This window comes from Chelon labrosus (genome assembly GCF_963514085.1).
Source record: "Chelon labrosus genome assembly, chromosome: 16".
Taxonomy (NCBI): domain Eukaryota; kingdom Metazoa; phylum Chordata; class Actinopteri; order Mugiliformes; family Mugilidae; genus Chelon; species Chelon labrosus.
This window is the reverse complement of record NC_140349.1, coordinates 3,399,785-3,424,551: the sequence shown is the minus strand read 5'-3', so window position 1 is coordinate 3,424,551 and position 24,767 is coordinate 3,399,785. Positions and strand designations below refer to the sequence as shown.

Here is a 24,767-nt window from a genome sequence, read left to right as displayed (position 1 = left end):
TCTACATCACCTTCCCTGGCCATCATGACCCACAGCAGATCAAGGAGACATTCTATGCAATTGCAGGTTTGTGACAGTCATGTAAAATACTTTAATTAAATGTAGCTTATCATTATCAAAAATGTAGGCACGGCAACTTTATATGCACATTTAGCACAAGGTGATTCAAAGTGCTTTACATAAAATAAAATGAAAATACAACAATTCAACATATAGCATCTGGGACAAAATACAGAAGTAGCACAAATACAGCATGTAAAAATGACAGGCTTAAATGAAAATGATATAAATTCTATACAATTAAACAGGACAATTGGCCATGCAGGAAATAAATTAAAGCTATCCCATCGATTTGCATAACAATCAGTTGATAAATGTGATGAATATCACTTTCTAACATTACTACTAGGGCTGCCAAATGATAAAATAAGGAGAATTTCACATAAATTGCAGTGAAACAATAATGCTATTTTAATTATGTTCATATGAATGTTACTTATTAGGGCTGTCTTTTTGTTCTTTGGGGATTTTCCTTTTAATTTTAGGGATTTGGTTGTATTAATAGGTCCACATAATTGATTAGTTTAAAACAAAAACCATCAAGAAATCAATTGGTAGATTATTGTCTACATATATTTTGTCCCTTTGATGGGCGATTTATATAACGTGATGATGCTGAAATACTTTCCCTTGCTTTTCGGCATTTTTGACAGTGTTCGGCACTCGACTATAATGGGCTTTTTATTTGCCCTGTGGGCGTGCACAAGTTGAGGCTTAACAGGTGAGGCTTGACTAAGCGTCAGGTGGAGCCAGCTGATTTCACTTGATGGAACGACTTGGAGCTACATTGGGAAGTGGAGCTTAGTCAAGCTTCAAGCTTACACCTAAGTCTGGCAATTCTTAGCTACGTTGATGGAATACCCCCCAGGTTTTCATTACATCTGAGCAGGCTCCATTATCTATAAGATGCAAAACAAGTTATGACTAAATGTTGATGAAATTATTCAATAGACTAATATTATAAGGCGTTGACGTCTGTTATTGGATGTTGAATCATTTTAAACATTTATATGAATGTATTTTATGTATTGTTGATATATTTATATGAACTATTTGTTTATTAACTCTGTGCAGGTCCTGCATCCTGCTCTTCTCCAGGATGCTGCTGCCTGTGTGGAAGTTTAAGCACCACGATTATCTCGCGAGACTTTGGATAATACCTCCAGTTTCTTTTAAAATTATTAGAAATAATATTTTGTTATTTTTTGATTTATTTTATGTTTTACGTGTTAAGTGGCTTAAATCGTATTAAGATGGTATTGTAGGACGAAAAAAAATAAAAATAAAACAGAGAGGACAGGAGAAACCTGAAGGTGGTACACTTTGAATGGAACTCTGTTCTCGCGAGATTCCGGTGAGTTCAGTTGAGTAAATGCCACGTCTTATTCAGAGCTACTAGTAGCATCAACGTGGACAGAAATACCAGCAGCTCAGCTCACAGGACAGAGAGTTATCCAGAGGTCTGACAGGAGCGGATATCTGGCACTATCCCGTCCCGTGTAGATGATGCTTTGTTTTTACTAATCCCAAATATACCTTGAAATTAAAAATGCATACCAAACAAAACCTTGGGTCTCAAGAGGACCAAGTGCAGATGCCCGTGAGGGGAAAATAATAAAGGGGATAAGGTTTAGCAGTCAAAGGAGTACAAGAGAACCAAGCTGACTCAGAATCAGTCCATGAGCCATCTGATACAAACATGTACACTATTAACTTTGAGAGGTGGAACTGGATTCTAGGGTTTTATTGAAGATGTTTCTTCCAAGTCTGTAGTTCTAAAGGACTGGTGGGGAGTTGGAGTTTAAATAATAGGAACATCTGTGGGTTACCCACCAGAAACTTGTCTGATGAGTGTCTGCTAATAACCAGATACTTACCTGTAATTGACTGTTAGAGTACCATTCACTGGGGAAGGAAAGCAGGATCAAAACAGAGTATCTGGTTGTTACTTGAGTTTCTGATGCACAGATGTTCCTGTTTAGACCTCAACTCTCCACCAGTTATTTAAAACTAAAGAAGCTACTTGGATTTCAGCTTTTTTTTGTGATGCAAAAGAAAAATAAATCACTGTCAGGAATCTAGTGCTGAGCTGCAGACATAACTGCCTTTTGGTCCATGAGAGATTCTTGAATAACGTTATTATAATTATCATCAGTTTTCTTCAGGTGAGGAACTGCATCATATCCAGTGTTTCAGGTTCTGTGTGTTACATGAGCTGGTGTGGTTTGGACTTTAACAGCAGACATGTAGAGACAAAAAAACCTTTAGATGAAGCAGCAGGAAGACGTAACACAAATTAAACAGCTGACACAGTAAAAAGTAGGAAGTTTCTGCTAAATAGGCCTATACTGTGGTAAAACTAGGCTAAAATATTATAAATTATATTAAATGAAGTACTGCTGTATGAGCTGTGGCTCATATTGGATTCAGCATTGAAAAAAATAAGACAATTCAAGAAAAGAACTTCACAATATTTGTTTTCTGCCAAGCGTTCAAGCTAAGCTAAGCTAAGCTAAGCTAAGCTAAGCTAAGCTAATCTTGTCTGGGAGCTAACTGATCCAGATGTTTTCATTCAGCTCATCTGTGAGAACACTGAAAGCATGAATACTTTTCATAACCCTGTTAAACTAACTACAGTCACAGAGAAGTGTGTGGATTTATGAAGAGAGATGACCTTTAAAACAAACTTTAGACTTTATTTAAAATAAAACACAAATATAAAGACCAACACATCTGACCCTGATATTCAAATATTTTTTATCAAGACAGAGTTTCAGAGCAGTCCTGTGGAGACATGTTGTACATGTTCAATCACAATCCAGTATTTTCTAACCTCTTACCTAACATATGTTTAAGCTGCCTTCTTTCATATTCACACTACATCTGTGCACAAATACACACTACTATATATGTGAAAAGCTCCCTAAACAAGAGACACACAAGAGAACAGAAGAGTAAATCATGTCTGTAGGGATAATATCAAATGACATCTATAGTGGAATACTGGAAAGGAATAAAGAATATCTGAGATCCTCATTATATTATATTCCATTAAAGCAAAGCAACACAATATAACATTCATGACTCGTGTCATTAAAATGATAAAATCTTTGAAATGATAAAAACACTCATGTAACATTCTCTTAAATATAACACTGCAAACTTTTTTTTTTTTTTTTTTTTGGCACCGGTTGAAGCTGGCAGCTGCTTGCAACAGCTCTTACAAGATCTCTCTTATTTTCCGAATTTAATTCACTTTTTGTGGAGATTACTTTTGTATATACTTTTTTAGACAGCATTGCACTTTTTTAGTTTTGTTTTTTATTGGGAGTCTCGCCATAGCCAAATATTTTTAACGTCCAGACCGTCCAGCGTAACTATGTAAGAAGCAGCCAGCATGCGCATTGGTTACAGGAGGGAGCGGCTGATCGCCCTTCGTGGCGCTGTGGTGTTCCCTCGGGACGGACATGGGATCCCCCCGGAGATGCTTCGTGGGCTGCCCCTTGGACTCGGTGGGGGAGGTGGGTGACGGGGGAGTTCTGTCTGAACTGTCCTCCATGCTGGACGATGAATCCTGCCCCCTGCACGGTGACCTGGCGGAGCTGAGGAGCAGCTTCAGTGACAGACTGCTTCACCCTCGATGTGTGAAGATACAGAAGGTCTTTCCTTCCTGCTGCTGTTAGGCTCCATGGCGAGCGCTCCTAATATGTGCAATATTGTTACACCTTATGGTGTAATAACACCAGTCTGTGCAATAAGTCTATTATCTGTTCTATCTCTGTCATTTCTGCATGCTGTTGCAAACTGCAATTTCCCCATTGTAGGATAATTAAAGGTTTTCTTATTCTAACATGAATACGTAACATTTAGAAAACACATTTAAAACCAAATTAGGAATTCACACATTTAAATAGCAAACCGATTATGTTCACTCTGTTGTTAACTTAGTAAATATCTCACTTTTGTTAATATAAAACCATATGAGGTGAGCTATGTTGTCATCTTTTTGTCAGTCAGGTTTCTGGATTCAGTCTCTCAGAGAGCTCAGAGCTGTCTTCACTATCTGTAAGGTCAGAAACAAACAGAGTTAAAGGTCAACTCATAGTCTGGAGAAATCATCAACAGTTTGTTAGATCAGTTGAAACAGAATAAAATCAGTTTTACTTACCAAGTGGAGCCTTTTGGTCTGAAATGAAAAGTAAAGACAGGTCATTTCAGTTCCAGTTGTTAATGTCAGAATATCTTTCATCATCTTATCTCCAGTGAATATGATCCTCTTCTACTCACTCAACCTGAAGAATAAATCCACTCTGCTCTTCTGTTTAATTCTCACTTTGTTTCTTTCTTCATCACTTCTCTCCCTCATCATCATAGTATAGTCATGTTCTCCTGACTTCTCCTGACTCTGAGACTTACTCAGCTTTTACTGCTGGATGCTTCAAATTGTAGGATTCAACTCAAAGACTAAATCAAAGTAGCTCACCTTGTTTCTTTTTATGAACCATGAATCCAGCAGCTGCTGCAAAGATGACAACAAGAACAACCACTGCAGTGATGATGATGATGGTGATGATGATGATGGTGGTGGTGATGGTCATGTTACTGGGCTTCTCTGTTGAGCAAAGAACAACGTCAAAAGATTAAGAACAGTCCAGATAAAGAAGGTTAGAACAGAGGTACATTCCACCTCATTTACATTCCATAAAATGAAACTCTTCTTACAAAATTTTCTGTATCTCAAAGCCTCATTACAGTCTGGTTAGATAAATTACCAACTAACCTGCAGGACAAGGCCTGAAATATCCAACAAACCACAGTCACTCTTACCCCAGTTGGTTGTGATCTGTTCTTCATCCAGTTTGGTGATGATGTCGTCCTCCACACCAGAGAGATGAAACACACAGTCGTACCTCCTCCAGTCTTCAGGTGAGACTGATGAAATGTTCAGGTCAACATTCATCTGGAAGGATCCATCATGGTTGGGGAGGATCTCTCCATGTTCCACTCCTTCATGAATCTCCTCTCCATCTTTCCTCCAGAACATCATGGCTCTGTCAGGGTAGAAACCTGTAGCGTGGCAGCTGACTGGAGAGGAGGGAGTCTTCTGGAGGAGAGACACTGAGGGGAGGTCTGGAGAGAGAGAATGTTTTGATAAACCTTTGGACTGTTTACTAAGAACTATGAGTTAGACACTGAAAGTGTACACAGTTGTAGAATGTATAAACAATATATCAGATAACTACCTGTTCTCTGCAGAAAGCTCCTCCCATAGTTCATATAGTTCTTCAGCCATTCAGGGCATGTGTGGGTGCAATAGTGTTTATTGTGCTGTAGTCTAGCTTTATCAGTATCCCATATCAGTTTGGTGGTGAGAGCCTGTGGTTTTGGTGCAATCCAAGTTAGCGTCTGCACGTCCAGTGCAATAAAGTCTTCTCCATCATAAGCATACTGAATAAAACCTTTGATATCTCCAGTCTCATCATCCCATTCACAGCCACTCATCCTCTGAAGAACATGGACATCTGAGAAAGAGACAGACCAGAACTAATAGCAATGGCCACATTACACAGCAGAAAGAGTTAGATTTGCATAAGGTTATGTTGATAGACAGCTCTCTGATTCCCTTCAGGTACAGAAATGAAAACGTTGCTATACTGACACAAAAAAGAGATTCAAGCAACATCTACAGCAGATGAGTTTAAAATATTTGAGCAGAAAATTGTGACATTACCTCCAGTTTGGTTTAAGCGTTGCTTTAAATCGTCAATGTTGTCTCTGAAGAACTGATGACCGTCTAAACACTTTTGAGTGTACCACTCCAAGTGCTGTGGATAAAATTTTGATAACTTCTTCATCCAGTCCTGTTTGATTTCAACTCTCCGTATGATGCTGTCACAGAAACCCACCAGAACATCATCAACTACTGCTGCTGCCATGAACTCTGGGAAGTTTGGTATCCCAGAAGATGCAGTGCTGAGATATTGCAGGGAGCGTTTCACTGTTGGACAAACACGGTGTAACTGCTTTAATTATAATATAATATAACAAAAACAGAAATGATGATAACAATAACTAGTATTATTACTACTAGGCGTCGTCTCGTACTGTCACTAGTGTTGTAGTCAAGACCACCTAACCCGCGACCAAGACGAAGACTTTGAGGGGGCGAGACCAAGTCCAAGACCGAGACCGAACTGAATAAACAGAAGCATTAGTCTAGTTGTCATATTGAAAAATAAATTAATTTCAAACTGTTGGTAAGGCCAACTGGCCAATCTTCAAACACACTTCACCCTCGCCCCCGTCAAAAAAAACAAACAAAAAGAAAATCTCCAAGCTAAGTTCGTAACTTGAGAGCCCTGGATATAACCAAGTTTTTCAGATGGCTGTACACACACATAGGCCTATACATTGGTGGAACAATTTTAATTATTTTTATGTTATTGCTTTATATTAGCCATGTAACGATATTAAAATTCTTGGCCGAAACCGAAAATAAGGAAACCAAGGCCTAAAACCGAAAAACAAAGAAATTATTAGGCCAACGACATCCCGCATCTTCTACAACAGATAACGGCTGATCATCTAAGGCAGGGATTCCCAAAGTGTGGTGAGGGTGTGCGAGTTGCTTGTAGGGTGTGCGCGAGATGAAAAATGTAATGGCGGAGAAGAAGTTATTTTCTTCTCCTACTGTGTATGTGCACCTAGCTGAGCTACCTCTTGAAAATCCTCAGATGGTTTTATTTATTTTTTATCTATTCCTCAGCCTATGGTCTTTGTTATTCATGTTGTGGGTCGTGTGTAACTTTAATGCAATTCAGTTCACATAACTGGCGGTCTAATTGTGGAGTGAGCGGAGGGATTTTCCTTTTCTGTGACGCATCCCTCTCATATTCAGCATAGCGATCTGGATGTTCGGATTTCAGGTGATAAATTACACCCGACATGGAGAAATTCTTCTGCAGATGCACCCCCTCTTGAAATGCCAGCATTGCACATTTTGCAAATCGCTACCTGTGGGTCTTTCTTAGATATATTGAAAACGTCCACACCGCAGACACGTTGGCCCTTCCAGACAAGCCCATGCTGGCCGCAGTTTTTGTTCGTGTCATTACAAAAATCACATGGTATCGAATGGTCTTGACAAACAATCCCGAGTCCAGCTTGACCGAGACCGAGACAAGACCGAGTAAAAATGCAGTCGATTCCGAGACCAGACCAAGACCTTGAAAATGCGGTCTCTCGAGTACTACAACACTAACTGTCACTGATATCTGTGAGTAAACTGCGTGCAACACCACGAAAGTTAAGTCGCAGCAGTTTAAATTCATGTCATCGGTTAAAACTCCTCAAAATTAACAAAATCAACACCAGGTGCAGTCTAGAGTTGATTTGGGTGAAAAACGACCATTTGCAGATCAAATTAACTGAAGCGAAAGCAAAACAATAACAACATTATCGCCTCCATCCAGGAAGTACTTACAAGTATAAGAACTGCTGCATAAACATGTCACAAAGAAACATTTAAAATAATTTTACCTGGAGATGCAAAGTGACAGAAGAGGGAAAGAACAAACAATTTGAACATCTTGAATTCAGAAATAAGTGAAGCCCCACAGATAGTGATGTTATAAGACGTGCTGCTTCGAAGCTTGTGTCGAGTAGCGGTGGAAAAAAGATTCAGGATCCGGCTCATTGAACCAGCCACCAAAGAAGACTCATGAATCATGAATCTAGACGTCTACTGAATCAGCTCAGTTGAGTCCTACCACATTTGATTAATATATAATCAATAAACGGCACCATTCAAACATATGTACATTTTGCTTCTCTGCTGAGTGAGATCACAAAATGTACTACTCGACCTGACCACTAGCAGCGCCACCTGCACTCAGCCAGCAGGGATTTATGAGTAGGGAATCTGTAGCGAATCCACCACTCATGAATCCGCTGTTGATCCGCCACTCATGAATCCGATCCCCCACTCATGAGTCCGCTGCTGATTCGCCACTCATAAATCCGCTGTGGATCCGTCACTCATGAGTCCGATCCATCACTCATGAATCCGCTGCGGATTCGCCACCCATGAGTCCGATCCATCACTCATGAATCCGCTGCGGATTGGCCACTCATGAGTCCGATCCGCCACTCATGAGTCCGATCCGCCACTCATGAGTCCGCTGCGGATCCGCCACTCATGAGTCCGATCCACCACTCATGAATCCGCTGCGGATCCGCCACTCATGAGTCCGATCCGCCACTCATGAGTCCGATCCGCCACTCATGAATCCGCTGCGGAGAGCAGGGAGTCAACAGCCATTCACTCGGTCGGAAGAGAAACGAAACTTAACGTTGTGAGTGAATTAATAGCCTCTGCATCCACTCCACATACATTTTAGACTATAAGAAAACAAAATATTATTTCGTAGTAGTGACCCTGTCCTCATTCATTTTTTTTTTTTTTTTTTTTTTTGCAGTTTAATTTTGAGCTTTAGGTTTAGGCTTATGTAAGATACTTGACATGATTTTCAGTGGCTATGTATCACAACTGATAAATGGCACTAACAGGTAACTGTAATAATCCTTTATAAGGTGTTTACTATGCTTTATTATGTCTCGAGTGAATGTACTGGAAACACTTTCTTTCGCAAAGGGGCCATTTTGGGTCAAGTGACTCAAGTGACTCGAAAAACCCGGCTCATACAAGTGAGTGATTCAGACGATCCGAATCCCTCAAAAGATCCGGGTTTTACACTACGAGTGTCGAGTAATGGAGGGGGCGTTTCCGGGAAGCGCGTATCGAGGCTTGCTTCATTTAGGGGAGGGGCCAAAAATCCGAAGCCTCGCTGCCCGTCTGTACCACGTGACTGCTTCAGCAATATAAACTCCTCGGGGTTTTTAATAGAGAGTTGCGGTCAATTCAGAGTTTGGATAGAGTTTTGATAGTTTGGAGATAGTTTGGAGGGTTTAGAGAGAGAGATAGTTTCAAGATTTGTTAGAGTGAGGAGAGAAAGAAAGGTAAGAGGATGGAGCCAGCTAGGAAGAGACATATTCAGTGCCCTCATTCTAGTTCCGCAAGCACTTTCACTTTCCTCTGCCTGTTTAAGCCCATGCCATTTGCCTAAAGTGTCGGAAAAACATTACACAACCTGCCATATCATATGATACTACCATTTTGGGAAAATCTACACACAGAATACATTCAAAAAATATTTTATCATACACATCTGATTTAAGCAGAGAAATTATTTGGTCATACATTTTATTTTTTTTTGTAATTCATAGTCATTCCCAAGAGCCATTACAGACAACAATTCAATGCATCACACATTATGTGGTGAAGAGCTACAGCTGCCTGTGATTATACACCTGGCCAGTAGGTGGTTTCGTGTGCACATGAAGCTTCGAGAGATGAGCCCGTTCTCGAACAAATTGACCTTTGGCTAAGCCCCGCCCTAGAATGTAGATTGACCAATCACAGCTCCCACAGGGGTCCGACACTTTTTCCACAGCGCTCCATTGACTTTAACGCAGGCGTCTCATATTTTCGGTCACGGCAGGCTATACTGTCGGTATATATCCAGCATCCAGGGTATGGATAAGCCCAATGATGTGCGCGCAAAACCCTGTGGAGCTAACCAAAACATCACCGTTACAGCTTAAGTTGCATAGTTGTTGATACGCTAGCACACGCTGAAGAAATACAACGTTATACGTGCGTAACGTTAGTCCGTTTGCTTCGTAATAACGATTATAGAAGTGAATAGGAGACGTGCCCAGCTTTGCATGAACAGTGTTGCTCCTTGATATTGATACCAGAGCCTTATAGATAACCAGAAAACCACAGCCCAGAAGAGAATGTCGGACGTAGCAACAGTAACTAAGGGGGGCGGGGCTTAGCCAAAGGTCAATTGGCTCAAGTGGTTGGATGACTTTAAAGTCATTAAACTCGACATTTCGAGAATAAAGTTGAAATTAGTTCAAAATAGTTTGGAGAGAGGACCGTTCCACAGGATACCCACACTGAATCCAGAATCAGACAATTGGCTGACGATTCAACACAATGCCTTGTGTAGATGATTTGGTCACTGTACCCTACTTCAGAATCAGGCAATAAGGAAATCCTCGCTGCTTTAGCGCAGAACCACAGTGTGGTGATTGATTAGTGGCCGCTGAAAAGGTTGTGCCAAAAACTTCGTCTGTTCAGAAGGAGAAATCATACAAATTTGGAAGAAGTGGCCGCATTCTTGCATACTGAAATTGCTGGAAATGGGCAGATGCAAGGATATCGATGGTTACATCTGCGTGCAATACAGAGAGGTTATGTTGTATCGCAAAATACAATAAGACAATTGATCAAGTTGCTCGACATTTCGAGAATAAAGTTGAAATATCATGTCGAAGACTTGAGTTTAATCTCGTCATGGCAAAAATATTTTTTTCTTCATGTGTGGCCCTAATACTCCGTCGTATTCATCTCACCATCACTACCCACATATATGATCTGCTGTTTTTTATTGTAGAGTAGGGGGCGTGTCAAGCGAAGACTCGATGTCACTCAAGCCACGTGGTCTGTATGTTAATAATAATAATAATAATAATAATAATAATAATAATAATAATAATGGTTGTCTTGGTAAAGTGGCAGATATTGAGTAGCTGAGGTAGAATAAAACAGGTTTTCAGTACATCTGAGCAGGCTCCATTATCTATAAGATGCAAAACAAGTTATGACTAAATGTTGATGAAATAATTCAATAGACTAATATTATAAGGCGTTGACGTCTGTTATTGGATGTTGAATCATTTTAAACGTTTATATTATATTATATTATATGTATTGGTGATATATTTATATGAACTATTTGTTTATTAACTCCGTGCAGGTCCTGCATCCTGCTCTTCTCCAGGATGCTGCTGCCCTGTGTGGAAGTTTAAGTTGAATATCTCGCGAGACTTTGGATAATACCTCTCGTTTCGTTTAAAATTATTAGAAATAATATTTTTTTTGGTTAATTTTGTTTTATGTGTTAAACTGTTTAAATCGTATTAAGATGGTATTGTAGGACGGAAAAAAACAAAACAAATAGAGAGGACAGGAGAAAACTGAAGGTGGAACGCTTTGAATGGAACTCTGTTCTCGCGAGATTTCGGTGAGTTCAGTTGAGTAAATGCCACGTCTTATTCAGAGCTACTAGTAGCATCAACGTGGACAGAAATACCAGCAGCTCAGCTCACAGGACAGAGAGTTATCCAGAGGTCTAACAGGAGCTGATATTTGGCACTATCCGGTAAGAACGAATAGTTTATTTTCCCCAGAATAATGTCTTTATTGGTGCTTCTGTGCTAGCTACATGCTAGCAGGCTGGTTATTAGCCAGTTAGCCAGCTAGCATGAACTTATGGAAACCGGTGCTCATTGGTGGATGTTGTTGTTGTTTGATGTCTGGCTTTTACTGTTTAATGAGAGATTAACGTTTTAAAACGAGGTTTAAAAAAGATTATCAGCTTTATGATAGCATGAAGCTAACCGGCTAATAAACAAAAAGCACAAAGCTAGCTAAGCTCAAATGGATGAGCTAGCAAGAAGATGTGTCGTTATAAAGTAAACACTGCATCCGCATCAGATGCTGTTTTACTGTTTAGTGCTTCTGTTTTGTTTAATATTGCAGTTTACTTATATACGGGGACACCAGAAAGTGAATGTCCATCATAGCTTAGCTTAGCTTAGCTTAAACCTAATGCAGCATCAGGTTGCTAGAAGTGCTGCACAGTCACTGCCTGCTGCTGCTATAAAGCTATTTGAATTAAAAAGCTGCAGCCTGCCATGTGGGCGTCCTGCAAACTGTCCAGTCTGATGAAGTGACCAAGCAGTTTACCCTGTGGATGAATAAATGCTGTCTAAGTCTAAGTCTAAGGTGGAGAAATCTCATTTAAGAGTCACTGAGGAACATTATGCACAGAGCTGGAACACATTTAAGTTATTTAGTATAAATAGAAACTCATCCATGACTGTGTCAGCTTTTAAACACGGGTTTAACACAATAAATAGTTTATTTACTTATGTTAAGATTGCAGAGGAAGTTTTAAAAGTCTTTACACGAGTCGAGGAGCCTTCAGTGTTTTTCTGAACTGATGTTTTACGGTTTTAACACCAGTTCCACACAAATAAATTTAAATTTATTGTCCTGTTTTCTTCCTTCTTGGTGTCAGGGGATAACATGGGCTGTGTACGTCTGCTGGCGCTGACACTGGCCACATCTGCAGCGCTGCTGTTGGCCTCCCAGTCGGCCAAAGCCCACAGCCATTCCCACGGCGACCACGGCCACGGCCACGGCGACCATCACCACGGCCACGGCCACCATCACCACGGCCACTCCCACGGAGACGACGATCACCACCCCGAGGTGAAGATGTTCCACGGGGCGAGCAAGTGGAGCGCCGAGGCCAACCTCCCCGCGGAAGAAGACGAGCACCACGGACACGCCCATGATCACGGACACGCTCATGATCACGGACACGCCCACGATCACGGACACGCTCATGATCACGGACACGCCCACTCCCACGATCACGGACACGCTCATAATGAGGATATCGTTCGAGTACACAAGGAGGAGTCCCGTCACGGCCACTCGCACGGCGGGGAGAGGACGAAGCGGGAGGCAGGGGGAGAGAAGAGGGACATAGTGGAGCTCTGGACACAGGTGCGACGCACGGTCAGAGATATTTGCACGAGGAGGAGATACAGCAGCCGCGGTATCAGCGGTGCAGACATGCATGAATGTGTTACCTCCCGTTTTAACAGCACAAGTTGAATCTGCTTGTGTAAATATAGGCGTGAAGCCGCTCTTAAAGAGTTTATACGTCCTCCCTCTAAGTCACAGCCTCCAGCCAAGAGAAAAAGTCCAGCACTTAGTCACACATTAAACCACAACTTGCAGTTTTTGTGCATTAAGTAAATTAAAAATAACTTTTTAATTAGGAAGAGGTAATGTTAGGATGATTTTCCTTTTTATGCTAAACTAAACTAACAATCCGTGGCTCCAGGCTTATTAAGATTAAGATTAAGGTCTCTCGGCCAAGTATACTTGTGTATACAAGGAATTTGGTCTCTGCGTTTATCCCATCCGTGAATTAGTGAACACACAAGCACACAGTGAGGTGAAGCACACACTAACCCGGAGCAGTGAGATGCCATGCTACAGCGGCACTCGGGGGGCAGTGAGGGGTTAGGTGCCTTGCTCAAGGGCACGTCAGCCGCTTTCTCCCGGTCGGGGGTTTGAACCGGCAACCCTCCGGTCACAAGCCCAAAGCGCTAACCAGTAGGCCACGGCTGGTCATTATATATAATGTCCCAGAACCTTAATTCTTTTGGGGCTATGTGAATATTGGCTGAACGTGTCAAATGTGGACATTAGCAGAGCTAGCAATGGTCTGGAGGACTTACTAAATTAAAAAAATGTCCATTTGGGTCCAGAAAGAAGAAGAAGAAGCTGCATCTACATCTGCTTCTAATTGCTGCAGTGGGTAAAAAAAATAAAAAAAATAAATAAATCAGCTGGAGCACAGAGTCTGGAACTGACATCTGCAACTTTTTAGCTGTGTCATGTGACGCGTTGCAGGCCTTGTGTTTTCACTTTCCCTAAATAACTGCACAGAACCGCAGGTCCCAACTGAAAATAGTCGTTTTCTCCAATTATGCTGGTGTTTAAGGTTTCTGAAAAGGCTTCTGCGTGTTTTCCCCCAAACCATGTAGAGGAGTGTAGGGACTAAACCTGAGCTGTGTCTGGTAGCACTTTATCTTATTAGTCTTATTTAGTATAAATGGAAATTCATCCTGGACTATTTCAGCTTTTTAACAGAAGCATAACACAACAAACATCGCGGAGAAACTTCAAAACGTTTTTTATTCTAACAGCAGCTCGTCGTTGTTGAACCGTCGGTACTAACCCGCGGCCCGATGGCGTTTTTCTCCGACAGGAACAGAACACAATGTAAACTTCCCTCCGTCATTGTCTGCAGGCTATCGGGGCCACCCTCCTGATCAGCGCGGCTCCCTTCCTCATCCTGTTCCTGATCCCGGTCCAGTCCAACAGCGACCAGCACCAGAACCTGCTCAAGGTGCTGCTCAGCTTCGCCTCTGGTGGACTGCTGGGCGACGCCTTCCTGCACCTCATCCCACACGCTCTGGGTAGGTGGCTAGGTGACACGTAGACTAGGGCTGAAACGATTCGTCGAGTTACTCGATTAACTCGATTACAAAAATTGGTCGAGGCAAAAACTCTGCCTCGAAGCCTCGTTAAATTCCTATGACGCACTATACGCGCAGGGATCTGATTGTTCCACACGGACCGTTGTTTTGGAAGCACCTATGCAAGCACACCACTAGCGCGTGATACATTTTGAATTTAGTTGGCGCGATGGCGGAGAGTAAAGATGCCCATAAACGGCAAAAAATGTCTAAAGTTTGGGATCATTACATTCTAAAAAAGGAAGAGAACAAAGTGCAGTGTATACTGCAAAGTAGACCTGGCGTATCACAGCAGGACAAGCTCAATGATCCAGCATCTGAACGGAAAACATCCACATGCTGTTTCACCAAGCGTCGCTGAAACAAGGTAACGTAACCTAAACCTATACATTAATGTTCGCTGATTTTAATCGCATACTGTATGTAGCGATGTCATGATGCGGTTTGACTAGATATGATGTTTAGCTTCAGGGGCGGAGTGGCAATCGGGACGACCGGGCCAGCCGAAGGATTTACGCAGCGGATCACAAATTGAGCGGCCGCGAGGCGAACGCGACCGGCCTGAGCTTATCAGAATCATTGACGTTACTAAATTCTCTGCACCCTCATCTCTCGCACTCTTCCTCACGCACAGCACGCGTTCACAAAAAAACACACAGGTTGCTAGGTTACCATAGCAAATAGGCTCACCCCAGAAATTATGTATTATTTGTTAGTAGCCTAATGGTAAATGCTGCAGGTGTAGAAATCTACATAAAACGGATATTTACTTTGATGTCAGGGCTAGACTACAGCATGAAACTTGTTGTGCATATTAATAAATTAAATTGCTTTTTGTTTTACAGTAAGTTTGCTTAACTGTATTGTTATGTAATTGTTGGCACTGGCACTTTTAATGGGTAAATTGCAATACATGGGCTTAGTTTTGGAGCCAAATGTTGGAGTTGGAGTTCTCTGTTTTTTTGAGAAATAAAAGGCAAATGCTTGATCATTTTACAGCCACATAATTTTCGTTATGCATCATTTGTTTTGGTTGTTTAAAAACGTAAAAAAAATATCCGATTAATCGATTAATCGATCGATAAAGTGCTAGATTAATCGATTACAAAAATAATCGATAGCTGCAGCCCTAACGTAGACCAGCCTTTATTGTGCAAAATGCTTACTTATTTAACACAGTAGTCATAGCTTGTTCCTTATTACTGGGTTAATTTTGCTCTGCACCCCATTTACACTTCTGGTTCGATGCAAAATAATGACGACAAAGTAGAATATTGCCAAATAAATAATGTAAAATATGAATAAATAGTGTATTAACATAATAAATGAGTTAAAATCTGCAGAACAAGATTTTGATTCATTACCCTGATGGCCCACAGGTAGAAATTAGCTTGTGCATACCTTCTGGTTCCTGCATCTTCTTCCAGAGGTCAGGAGAAAGAACAGTTAATGTCCTGGATGGGAGACATGTGTGCGTCAGTGGCTGGAGATGAATTCATTTATTTATTTACCACGTTCTTTTTTTTTATCTGCAGCCAGTTTACCACGCCTAGATGCAGTGCTACGGCACACTCTATGGTGGCGTGGCAGGAGAAACACCTTAACCCTTCTGCTTCTACTTACAAAGCTCTCCCAGAGAGTCTAGTCTCTGCTGCAGAGGTGTTTACCGTCCAGGAGACGTTATCTGAGATTTAAAAAGAACTTGGAAGCTGGAGAAGTCTTTTATTATTTATTAGTCCTTATTAGTTTTGCTGAGGGACGTTTGAGCTGCAGACGTCTGCTTCCGCTGTGAGATTTCACCTGAAATGTCAGCGAAGTACCCTGAGAGAACTCACTGCAGCCTAACATATGCATGCAAACAGGCAAAGTAAAGACGACACACGTGCACTGCTAATGCAGGGACACGCTGCAAGCAGCACAGATGTTTCCAGGGAACCCTGAACAGTGACGCACCTGCTGGGATGAGTTTGTTATTTAAAGTGCTACGCCTTTTGTAGCTGTTACTCGCGTGCTACTCATCAGTCGTGTGAGAAGTGTTTGTTTTTTGTTGCTTGCTTTAACGTCCTGATTGAGTTAGTCCTCATAAGATAAGATAAGATGAGATAGGACTTTAGTTATCGCTTTGGGTGTTAATTTGGGTGTTGCAGCGGCAGGGAATGACGGTGCAAAATAAAAAAAAGAAATGGTATAAGGTAAGACAAAGAGAAACTATATAATGGTAAATATGTTAAGGTACAAAAAGTATTTATTATTATATTGCATCAGGTTTAAGCAGCTGACCAAACCAACCAGTTAATAGAAGGTTGATAAACTTGATCTTTTTATTAGCTCGTCAATTCAAAATAATCTTCATTTGCAGATTGATGATATTTAATCATTTATTCAGACACTTTACATCATTTTTCTTTTTCTTGAGAGTCTTGTTCTGCTTGTATTTGCGTTGCACGTGTTCAACTGATGAGTCTGTTTTCATTCGCTTGTGTTCCATCTGTTTGCACGAGTTCCCTCACGTGGCAGCGCGTTGCTCTTATCTTTTATTTGCATTTGTGTACAGTACTTAAAACACGTCTGGCTCATCGGCTCAGAGATAAAACCGTCTGTCTTTGATTAAAACGCAGCAGATTGACTCATTTCACGCGGTGCTGGTTTCGCCCTGCGAGCGGAGGATTCAGAGTTTCACCCTCGCCTCGTTTCTGTTGAAAGCAGCAGCAGCAGCTCAGCCTCTCGTTTATTTTGTCCCGCAGAGCCCCACTCCCATCACGACGACGGAGATCACGGACACTCTCACGCCAGCGATGAATCACAGGACCACGGCCACTCCCACGGTACGCAGTGAATCACTTTCCTCCACGTTTGACGTCACTTTGAACTTTATACAGCGTGCGTCGCTCTTCCACTGACCGCTCCGTATCCTCCGCCTGCACAGGGGCCGCCCACGGCCACATGATGTCGGTGGGTCTGTGGGTCCTCGGCGGGATCATCGCCTTCCTGGTCGTGGAGAAGTTTGTGCGCCTGCTGAAGGGAGGACACGGACATGGACACTCCCACGGTACGTTAGCGTGGACTCACTTATACGCAGTCAGTGGTTTTTGTTTAAAGAATTTAAAATCTAAGTGTGTGTAGAAGATCTGAAGATGAAATGATTGTCTTTGTTTTCAGCTGCTACTAAGGACAAGGACAGTGATGGAGAGGAAGAGAAGAAGAAGAAGAAAGAGGTGAAAGAAAGCAAAGATAAGAAGGAGCCAAAGAAACAGGAGAAAAAGAGCACAGGTGAACAAACCTTTAACCTTTTCATTGAAGCTGTAAATAATAAAAAAAAAGTCACCAACCACACTCTAATATTTCGTTGGACCTCCTTTAGCTTTGACTACAGCACACATTCTCTGTGGCATTGTTTCAATAAGCTTCTCCAATGTCACCAGATTTATTTCCATCCAGTGTTGCATTCATTTTTCACCAAGATCTTGTATTGATGATGGGAGAGTCTGACCACTGCACAAAGCCTTCTCCAGCACATCCCAAAGATTCTCAATGGGGTTAAGGTCTGGACTCTGTGGTGGCCAATCCATGTCTGAAAATGATGTCTCATGCTCCCTGAACCACTCTTTCACAATCTGAGCCCCATGAATCCTGGCATTGTCATCTTGGAATATGCCCGTGAACATCAGGGAAGAAAAAAATCCATTGATGGAATAACCTGGTCATTCAGTATATTCAGGTAGTCAGCTGACCTCATTCTTTGGACACATAATGTTGCTGAACCTAGACCTGAGCAACTGCAGCAACCCCAGATCATAGCACTGCCCCCACAGGCTTGTACAGTAGACACTAGGCATGATGGGTGCATCACTTCATCTGCCTCTCTTCTTACCCTGATGGTTCTCCACTATCCTTCCAGTTTTTAATAATGCGTTGGACAGTTCTTAACCCAGTTTTAGTAGTTTCTACAATCTGCTTAGATGTTTTCTCTGCTTGATGCATGCCAATGATTTGACCCTTCTCAAACAGACTAACATCTTTTCCACGACCACAGGATGTGTCTTTAGACATGGCTGTTGAAGAAATGAGAAGCTACTCATTGCATCAGTTGGGGTTAGGTACCTATTTTCTTAGTTAAATCCAGGTGGAGACTGTTTTGTTTTGGTCAGACAGTGTATTTATTATTTTATCTGCTGTTAACAGATCTGGCCACTAGAGGGAGCAGGAGGTTTTTATTTCTACTTTGACGTGTTCAAAACAATCTCTGCAGTTCACTGGAAAGCTTCATGACTCACAGACGGTGCAGAGATCCTGAAACATGTCATCACATCACACCCATGCTGATGTTTTATGACTGAATGAGTCGTCTATTAATCTCAGATATCAAGGTGTCGGGGTACCTGAACCTGGCCGCCGACTTCACGCACAACTTCACCGACGGCCTGGCCATCGGGGCGTCGTTCCTGGTCAGCCCAGCGGTGGGCGCCGTCACCACCGTCACCATCCTGCTGCACGAGGTCCCGCACGAGATCGGAGACTTCGCCATCCTCGTCCAGTCCGGCTGCACCAAGAAGAAGGTAGGAGACCTGCACGTAGGACGACTGCATGCAGCTTAAATTACTATTTTTGTGTCCTGAGAGTATTTCAGATACTGACAGTTCAGTCGTAAAGTTTGTAAATTAGCCGTTTAGACCCAAGCAGCTCACTTTTCCACCTTATTGCACAGATTTATGTCCAATTTTTCTTTTGATTAACCTGTAAAACTGTGTAACGGTGCAAGAAATAAACATAAAATCCACTTAAATGCACATAATTAATTTAAACAGTACATTCTGACATTAACAGTGTTGTAATCTTCCCCCTCCGCCTCCAGGCCATGTGTCTGCAGCTGCTCACAGCCCTGGGAGCCCTGGCCGGGACGTCCTGCTCCCTGCTGGCCGAGGGCGTGGGCGCCGCCGCCACCGCCTGGATCCTGCCCTTCACGGCCGGCGGCTTCGTCTACATCGCCACGGTGACGGTGCTCCCCGAGCTGCTGGCGGGCCGCTCCAGCTTCGGCCAGTCCCTGATGGAGATCCTGGCGCTGCTGTTCGGCGTCGGCATGATGGTGCTGATCGCCGAGTACGAGTGAGGACACGTCCCGCGGCGTGAGGCGTGGAGAGAGAGAGAGAGAGAGGGGACAGAGACCGAGAGGGGAAAAGGTCAAAACTGACGGTTTTAGATAAAGATGCATCAAGTGGATTATTTTTGTCAGGATTGTTTTCTTTCTTATTTTTGTTAACTTGTATTTTGAGGAAAAACATTTGATGGAGAATTTTATTTTTTTTTTTAGCAGTTCATGGGCACATCCCTGATTTGTGTTAATTATTTTTTTATTTCTTTTGAGCAGATTAAAACAGTTTTTTTTAAGGAGGTGGATGGAGGAACCTCGACCTGAAGATTCACGACCCTCTTGCACTGCATGGACCATCCAGCTGACGGCGAGCTCCCTCCAGAGGTGGTGGCGGTGGCTTAACGTATAAAATCCACACTCCTGCCAAAAGATATCACACGTTTCTATCATTTCACCGACGGCTGGTCCTCAGATCTGCGTGTCGGAGTCGGGACGGTGGAGCCGAGGAAGCGTCCCGCTCGGTTTTACGTGTTTAACGTGACGATGTTTTGCTGGAAGATGCTGAATGTCTGTATTTTTACATTCCACACAGTTAAATGTGCTTTGAATCACTAAACGCTCACCTGATTGGCTGCTGTCGTTGTTGTTGTTGACTGAACATTCCCGCTCAATGATGGAGGAACGATGAATTAAAGCTTCATTATTTTTTTCTGCATATTTCTGTAATTAAAGATGAACCGCTGAAAGTTTGAAGGAGATGTTTCTTTTCTATTACCTGCTGTTACCAGACTTGACCACTAGAGGAAGCGGCAGGTGTTTTATTTTCAGTCTGACCTGCAGTTCCTTGGAAAGATGGAAAATCAGATGGCCCACATTTCACGGATGATGGTGCACAGATACCGAAACGTGTCGATGAGCACCAGGCGTGGACGCCCTACTGTGGGCTGATCTCAATCGGCGATGCGCACGTGACTTCGTAGAACTTAGGTTCACATCTGAGCCACTAAAGATTTAAAAAAAAATCTTAAAAGAGGAGATGGTGCTTTGTTTTAGAGATAAAGACAATTTTTTTTGTGCAGAATAAATAAAAACATAGACAGAAATGTGTTAATTAGCTGCATTAAAGGAGCGTAGAGGCCTCTAGATGTCTGAGTGTGTGTGCATCATTTAAAGAAAGCCTTGATGGAAACTTGTTTTGTCTTAATAACCTTTTAGGAAATGGCTCTTCATCTCAAAGAATGATTTATCGTAAAGTAAATCCCTGAAGAGGTCAAACTATCTGGTTTTATGACATGAAAACTAATTAATTTAAGCAAAGAATTTGATTATTTGCAGATTTTTACAGATATCTTGTGATCTGAGGTGCGTTGAGAGCTGTCAGGTACAGTGGTAGAAAAAAAATAAAACACACACACTGGCCAGTTCATTAGGTACACTAGTGGAAACACTCTGCAGGTTCTGGATTAAATAACAGAGAGATGTGTTTCCACTCAATCGTGTTAAGTACCGTGACATGTTGCTATTATTTTGGCATTGTACTCACAGGGCTAGGTTAAATAAGAAAAACCTTTCAGTGTTTAATCAACCTCCTACATATCATCCAGGTGACTCACCACCTTTCTGACGCAGTTACAACATCAGCTGAACGTTAGATCAAACATGAAGGAGGATTTAGAGCAGGACTGTTATAGTAGAATATATTCATTAGTTCACATCAATGATCTGATGAGTGACTGAGGGAATATACACAGCCTGGTCACCACCTGGATTTAACTAAGCAAATAGGTAGGAGCCTCCTATTGGATAATTACTGCATGGGTGATTATCTTTCAGCTGGTGACAAGTTATTTAACCCCAACTGATGCAATGAGTAGCTTCTCATTTCTTAAACAACTACGTCTAAAGACACATCCTGTGGTCGTGGAAAAGATGTTTGAGAAGGGTCAAATCATTGGCATGCATCAAGCAGAGAAAACATCTAAGGAGATTGTAGAAACTACTAAAACTGGGTTAAGAACTGTCCAACGCATTATTAAAAACTGGAAGGATAGTGGAGAACCATCGTCTTCCAGGAAGAAAATCCTGATTGATGAATGTTTGGTGAAATCAAATGGAAGAAAACCAACAGTAGAACTCAGGGCTATGTTTAATAGTCAAAGTAAGAACATTTCCACACGTACAATGTGAAGGGAACTCAAGGGATTGGGACTGAACAGCTGTGTAGCCTTAAGAAAACCACTAATCAGTGAGGTGGACTGGAAAAAAAGGCTTCAATTTGGAGCCTATCCCAGCTGTCATTAGTCTAGAGGTGGGGTCCACCCTGGACAGGTCTCCAGTCTATCCCAGCTGTCATTAGTCCAGAGGTGGGGTCCACCCTCGACAGGTCTCCAGTCTGTCACAGGGCTAACACAGAGAGACACTCCTCACACCTACAGCCAATTTAGAATCACCAATTAATCTAACCAGCATGTCTTTGGACAGTGGGAGGAAGCTGGAGAACCTGGAGAGAAGAAAAAGACCCCAGTCGACCTGGATTAGAACCCAGAACCTTCACCTAAATCAAATTAATGTCTACAGTTTGTAGTCGTGCAAAGATTTAAATGTGTTTAATCGTCCAGTTCATTCTCAGCTCATGGATTCCTTCATCCTGCAGGTTGGAGACTACTGGAGCAAAACAATAAATAAATAAATAAATAAAATAAAAAAGTGGGTGCAGCATCAGGTGTATGTTTTAGTCATACGTCAACCTTTTACCGCTTAACTGCTGAAACGAAACACCTTTCACTGCTCAGAGGAGGAGAGTTCTTGTGTGGGGATGGTTGGATGAGTAATAAATAACAATAACTCATCTGGGTGACACTCCTCGCCTCCCTTCCAGAGAAAGACTGTCACATCTCTTTACGAGAACTTAATGTACACGTGAGTAAATATTTACATGGAAGAATTCAGGTGGGTTCTCTCCAGGTTCTCCAGCTTCCTCCCACCGTCCAAAGACATGCTGGTTAGGTTCATTGGTGATTCTAAATTGGCCGTAGGTGTGAGTGTCTCTCTGTGCCTGTGATAGACTGGAGACCCCCCACAGAAAATTAAAGAAAATTAATTAAAGGAGATAGATAGATAGATAAATAGATAGATAGATAGATAGATAGATAGATGAACTAATTGATTGATGTGAACTAATGAATATATTCTACTATAACAGTCCTGCTCTAAATCCTCCTTCATGTTTGATCTAACGTTCAGCTGATGTTGTAACTGCGTCAGAAAGGTGGTGAGTTACCTGGATGATCATTTAGAAAGATGATTAAACACTTAAAAGTTTTTCTTATTTAACCGAGCCCAGTGACTACAATGCCAAAATAACAGCAACATGTCACGGTACTTGACACAACTGAGTGGAAACGCATCTCTCTGTTATTTAATCCAGAACCTGCAGAGTGTTTCCACTAGTGTACCTAATGAACTGGCCAGTATGTGTTTTATTTTTTATCTCCCACTGTACCTGACAGCTCTCAACGCACCCAGTCCTAGAAATCTGATCAACTCAGATCACAAGATATCTGTGAAAATCTTCAAATAATCTTCTTTTTGTTCCTAAATTAATTAGTTTTCATGTGATAAAACCAGATAGTTTGACCTCTTCACGGATTTACTTTACGATAAATCATTCTTTGAGATGAAGAGACATTTCCTAAAACATTATTAAGACAAAACAGCTAATAAATACATTTCTACAAAAAGTAGTGAACAATTATTTCCTTTCACATTAATTTAAATAAAGTTGCTCTCCTGAATTTATTCATTCATTTATTTTCTGTAACCACTCGTCTTCTGGAGGGTCGTATTCACACCTACGGCCAATTTAGTATCACCAGTGAATCTAACCAGCATGTCTTTGGACGGTGGGAGGAAGCTGGAGAACCTGGGTTAAGCTCCAGCCGAGACACATTTCACATTTTATTTAGTTTTATCATCAGTTTTTCAGTGTTTTGCACTTGTCCCGGTGTTGTTCTTTACACTTTATTTCAGCGGGTCAGGTCACAAAATCCATAAAGGGAGTGGCGTCACAGTCTGCATTTAAAAAAAATTTTAGGTAGATTGATATGTATTTAATCTGACCTGGTGAACACAGCCGGAGCAGTTGCTCGCCGTGCAAGGCGCCCAGGAGCTCTGTTCTCCACTCGCAAGTTAAAGTTACGTAAAAAAAAAAATGAAAGAAGAATAAAAACAGATCTGTTATTTTTAAATGGGTTTTTTCAGTTTCTCGTCACCGGTAAGGAAACTCACGGATGTCTCTTATTGTAAAACCTATAATCTACTCTTCCCTAAACAGCTTATGCCCCTCCACTCCCCCCAAAAAAGTCCCTTCGCTTTATCACCAGACTCATCAGTTTGGATTTAGTATTTCCTTCACGGATGGTTAATGTCTCAGTTGCCTGCAAAGAATTAACCCTAAGACTTGTGTAAATTTATTTTTACATATTAGTCCACACATCCTTCAAAGAACTGCAGATGAAACCCGACAGTTCCTCCTACGGTGGAGGTGGAATCATCTGATCGGATCGTTGAATAGGGTTTACTTATTAATCTTAAGGTTTGATGGTGTGTTTGAGGACCGGTAAATTATTATCTATGCATGATAACATAAAATGGTTGGGGAATTTAAGACTTTACTTCCTCCTAAAATGAAATTCATATACAGCATTGCTGAACAGCAACTGTTTGTGTTTGTTTTGGCATGAGCTTTATTTAGCCCAACTACCCAGACGATCAACAACTGAAACTATGATCTGTATGTGTTTCTTTGCCTGGGCGCCAGCGTAAAGTTGGTTTCATTATGTCTTCACTGAAATACCTAGAAATCCATTCTCTCCATTCATGCCACATGAGGTAAACATCAGGCGATGAGTTTCCAGCAGGGACAGAAACATAGAGGCAAAGAAACAAGACGAATCAAGCTGGAATCCATGTGGACAGAGACGATGGAGACGCTGGAGACATCTTCTTCTACTCTAGACATTCATGACATTCAGGGTTGATGGAGATAAAGATGGAGGAAACATGTTTTCAGATTTGACGCTGGACAGGAGGCACAGGGATTGATGTTTTTTGGGCATGTAAGCCCTTCCTTCCTGATCAGATCATTTTTACGTAGCGTCTGTGGAAACAGTTTCACTCTCTTCAGATCTCGTTCGTGCTCGAGTGCAGTGACCTTCAGAGCTCTTGTAGAGCTGCACAGCATCACCTCTACTGACTGCTTCCTCCTCCAGGCTCACAGGAAACAGTCTAGACTGGCATTTACTGTAAACCACTGTCTGTTTACGAAAGGCTAAATAAGAAAAATGAAAACAGTTAACACACTTAT

The 24,767-nt window shown here is 41.8% G+C and overlaps 2 protein-coding genes across 2 annotated transcripts; one reads left to right on the top strand and one right to left on the bottom strand.

Annotated features, from left to right (window-relative positions):
• Window positions 1-2,675: 2,675 nt before the first annotated feature.
• LOC311501319 (major histocompatibility complex class I-related gene protein-like) lies at window positions 2,676-7,839 on the bottom strand. Its single transcript, XM_084563066.1, has 7 exons — window positions 7,600-7,839; window positions 5,792-6,058; window positions 5,304-5,582; window positions 4,888-5,190; window positions 4,544-4,672; window positions 4,229-4,246; window positions 2,676-4,123 (listed from the first exon to the last, which is right to left on the bottom strand). The coding sequence occupies exons 1-7, from the start codon at window positions 7,787-7,789 to the stop codon at window positions 4,074-4,076; spliced, it is 1,236 nt and encodes a 411-aa protein (XP_084419192.1). The 5' UTR covers window positions 7,790-7,839; the 3' UTR covers window positions 2,676-4,073.
• Window positions 7,840-11,168: 3,329 nt separating this feature from the next.
• slc39a7 (solute carrier family 39 member 7) lies at window positions 11,169-20,155 on the top strand. Its single transcript, XM_084563849.1, has 8 exons — window positions 11,169-11,351; window positions 12,273-12,766; window positions 14,085-14,253; window positions 17,058-17,138; window positions 17,240-17,362; window positions 17,473-17,583; window positions 18,673-18,869; window positions 19,166-20,155. The coding sequence occupies exons 2-8, from the start codon at window positions 12,281-12,283 to the stop codon at window positions 19,418-19,420; spliced, it is 1,422 nt and encodes a 473-aa protein (XP_084419975.1). The 5' UTR covers window positions 11,169-11,351; window positions 12,273-12,280; the 3' UTR covers window positions 19,421-20,155.
• The last annotated feature ends 4,612 nt before the right edge of the window (window positions 20,156-24,767 follow it).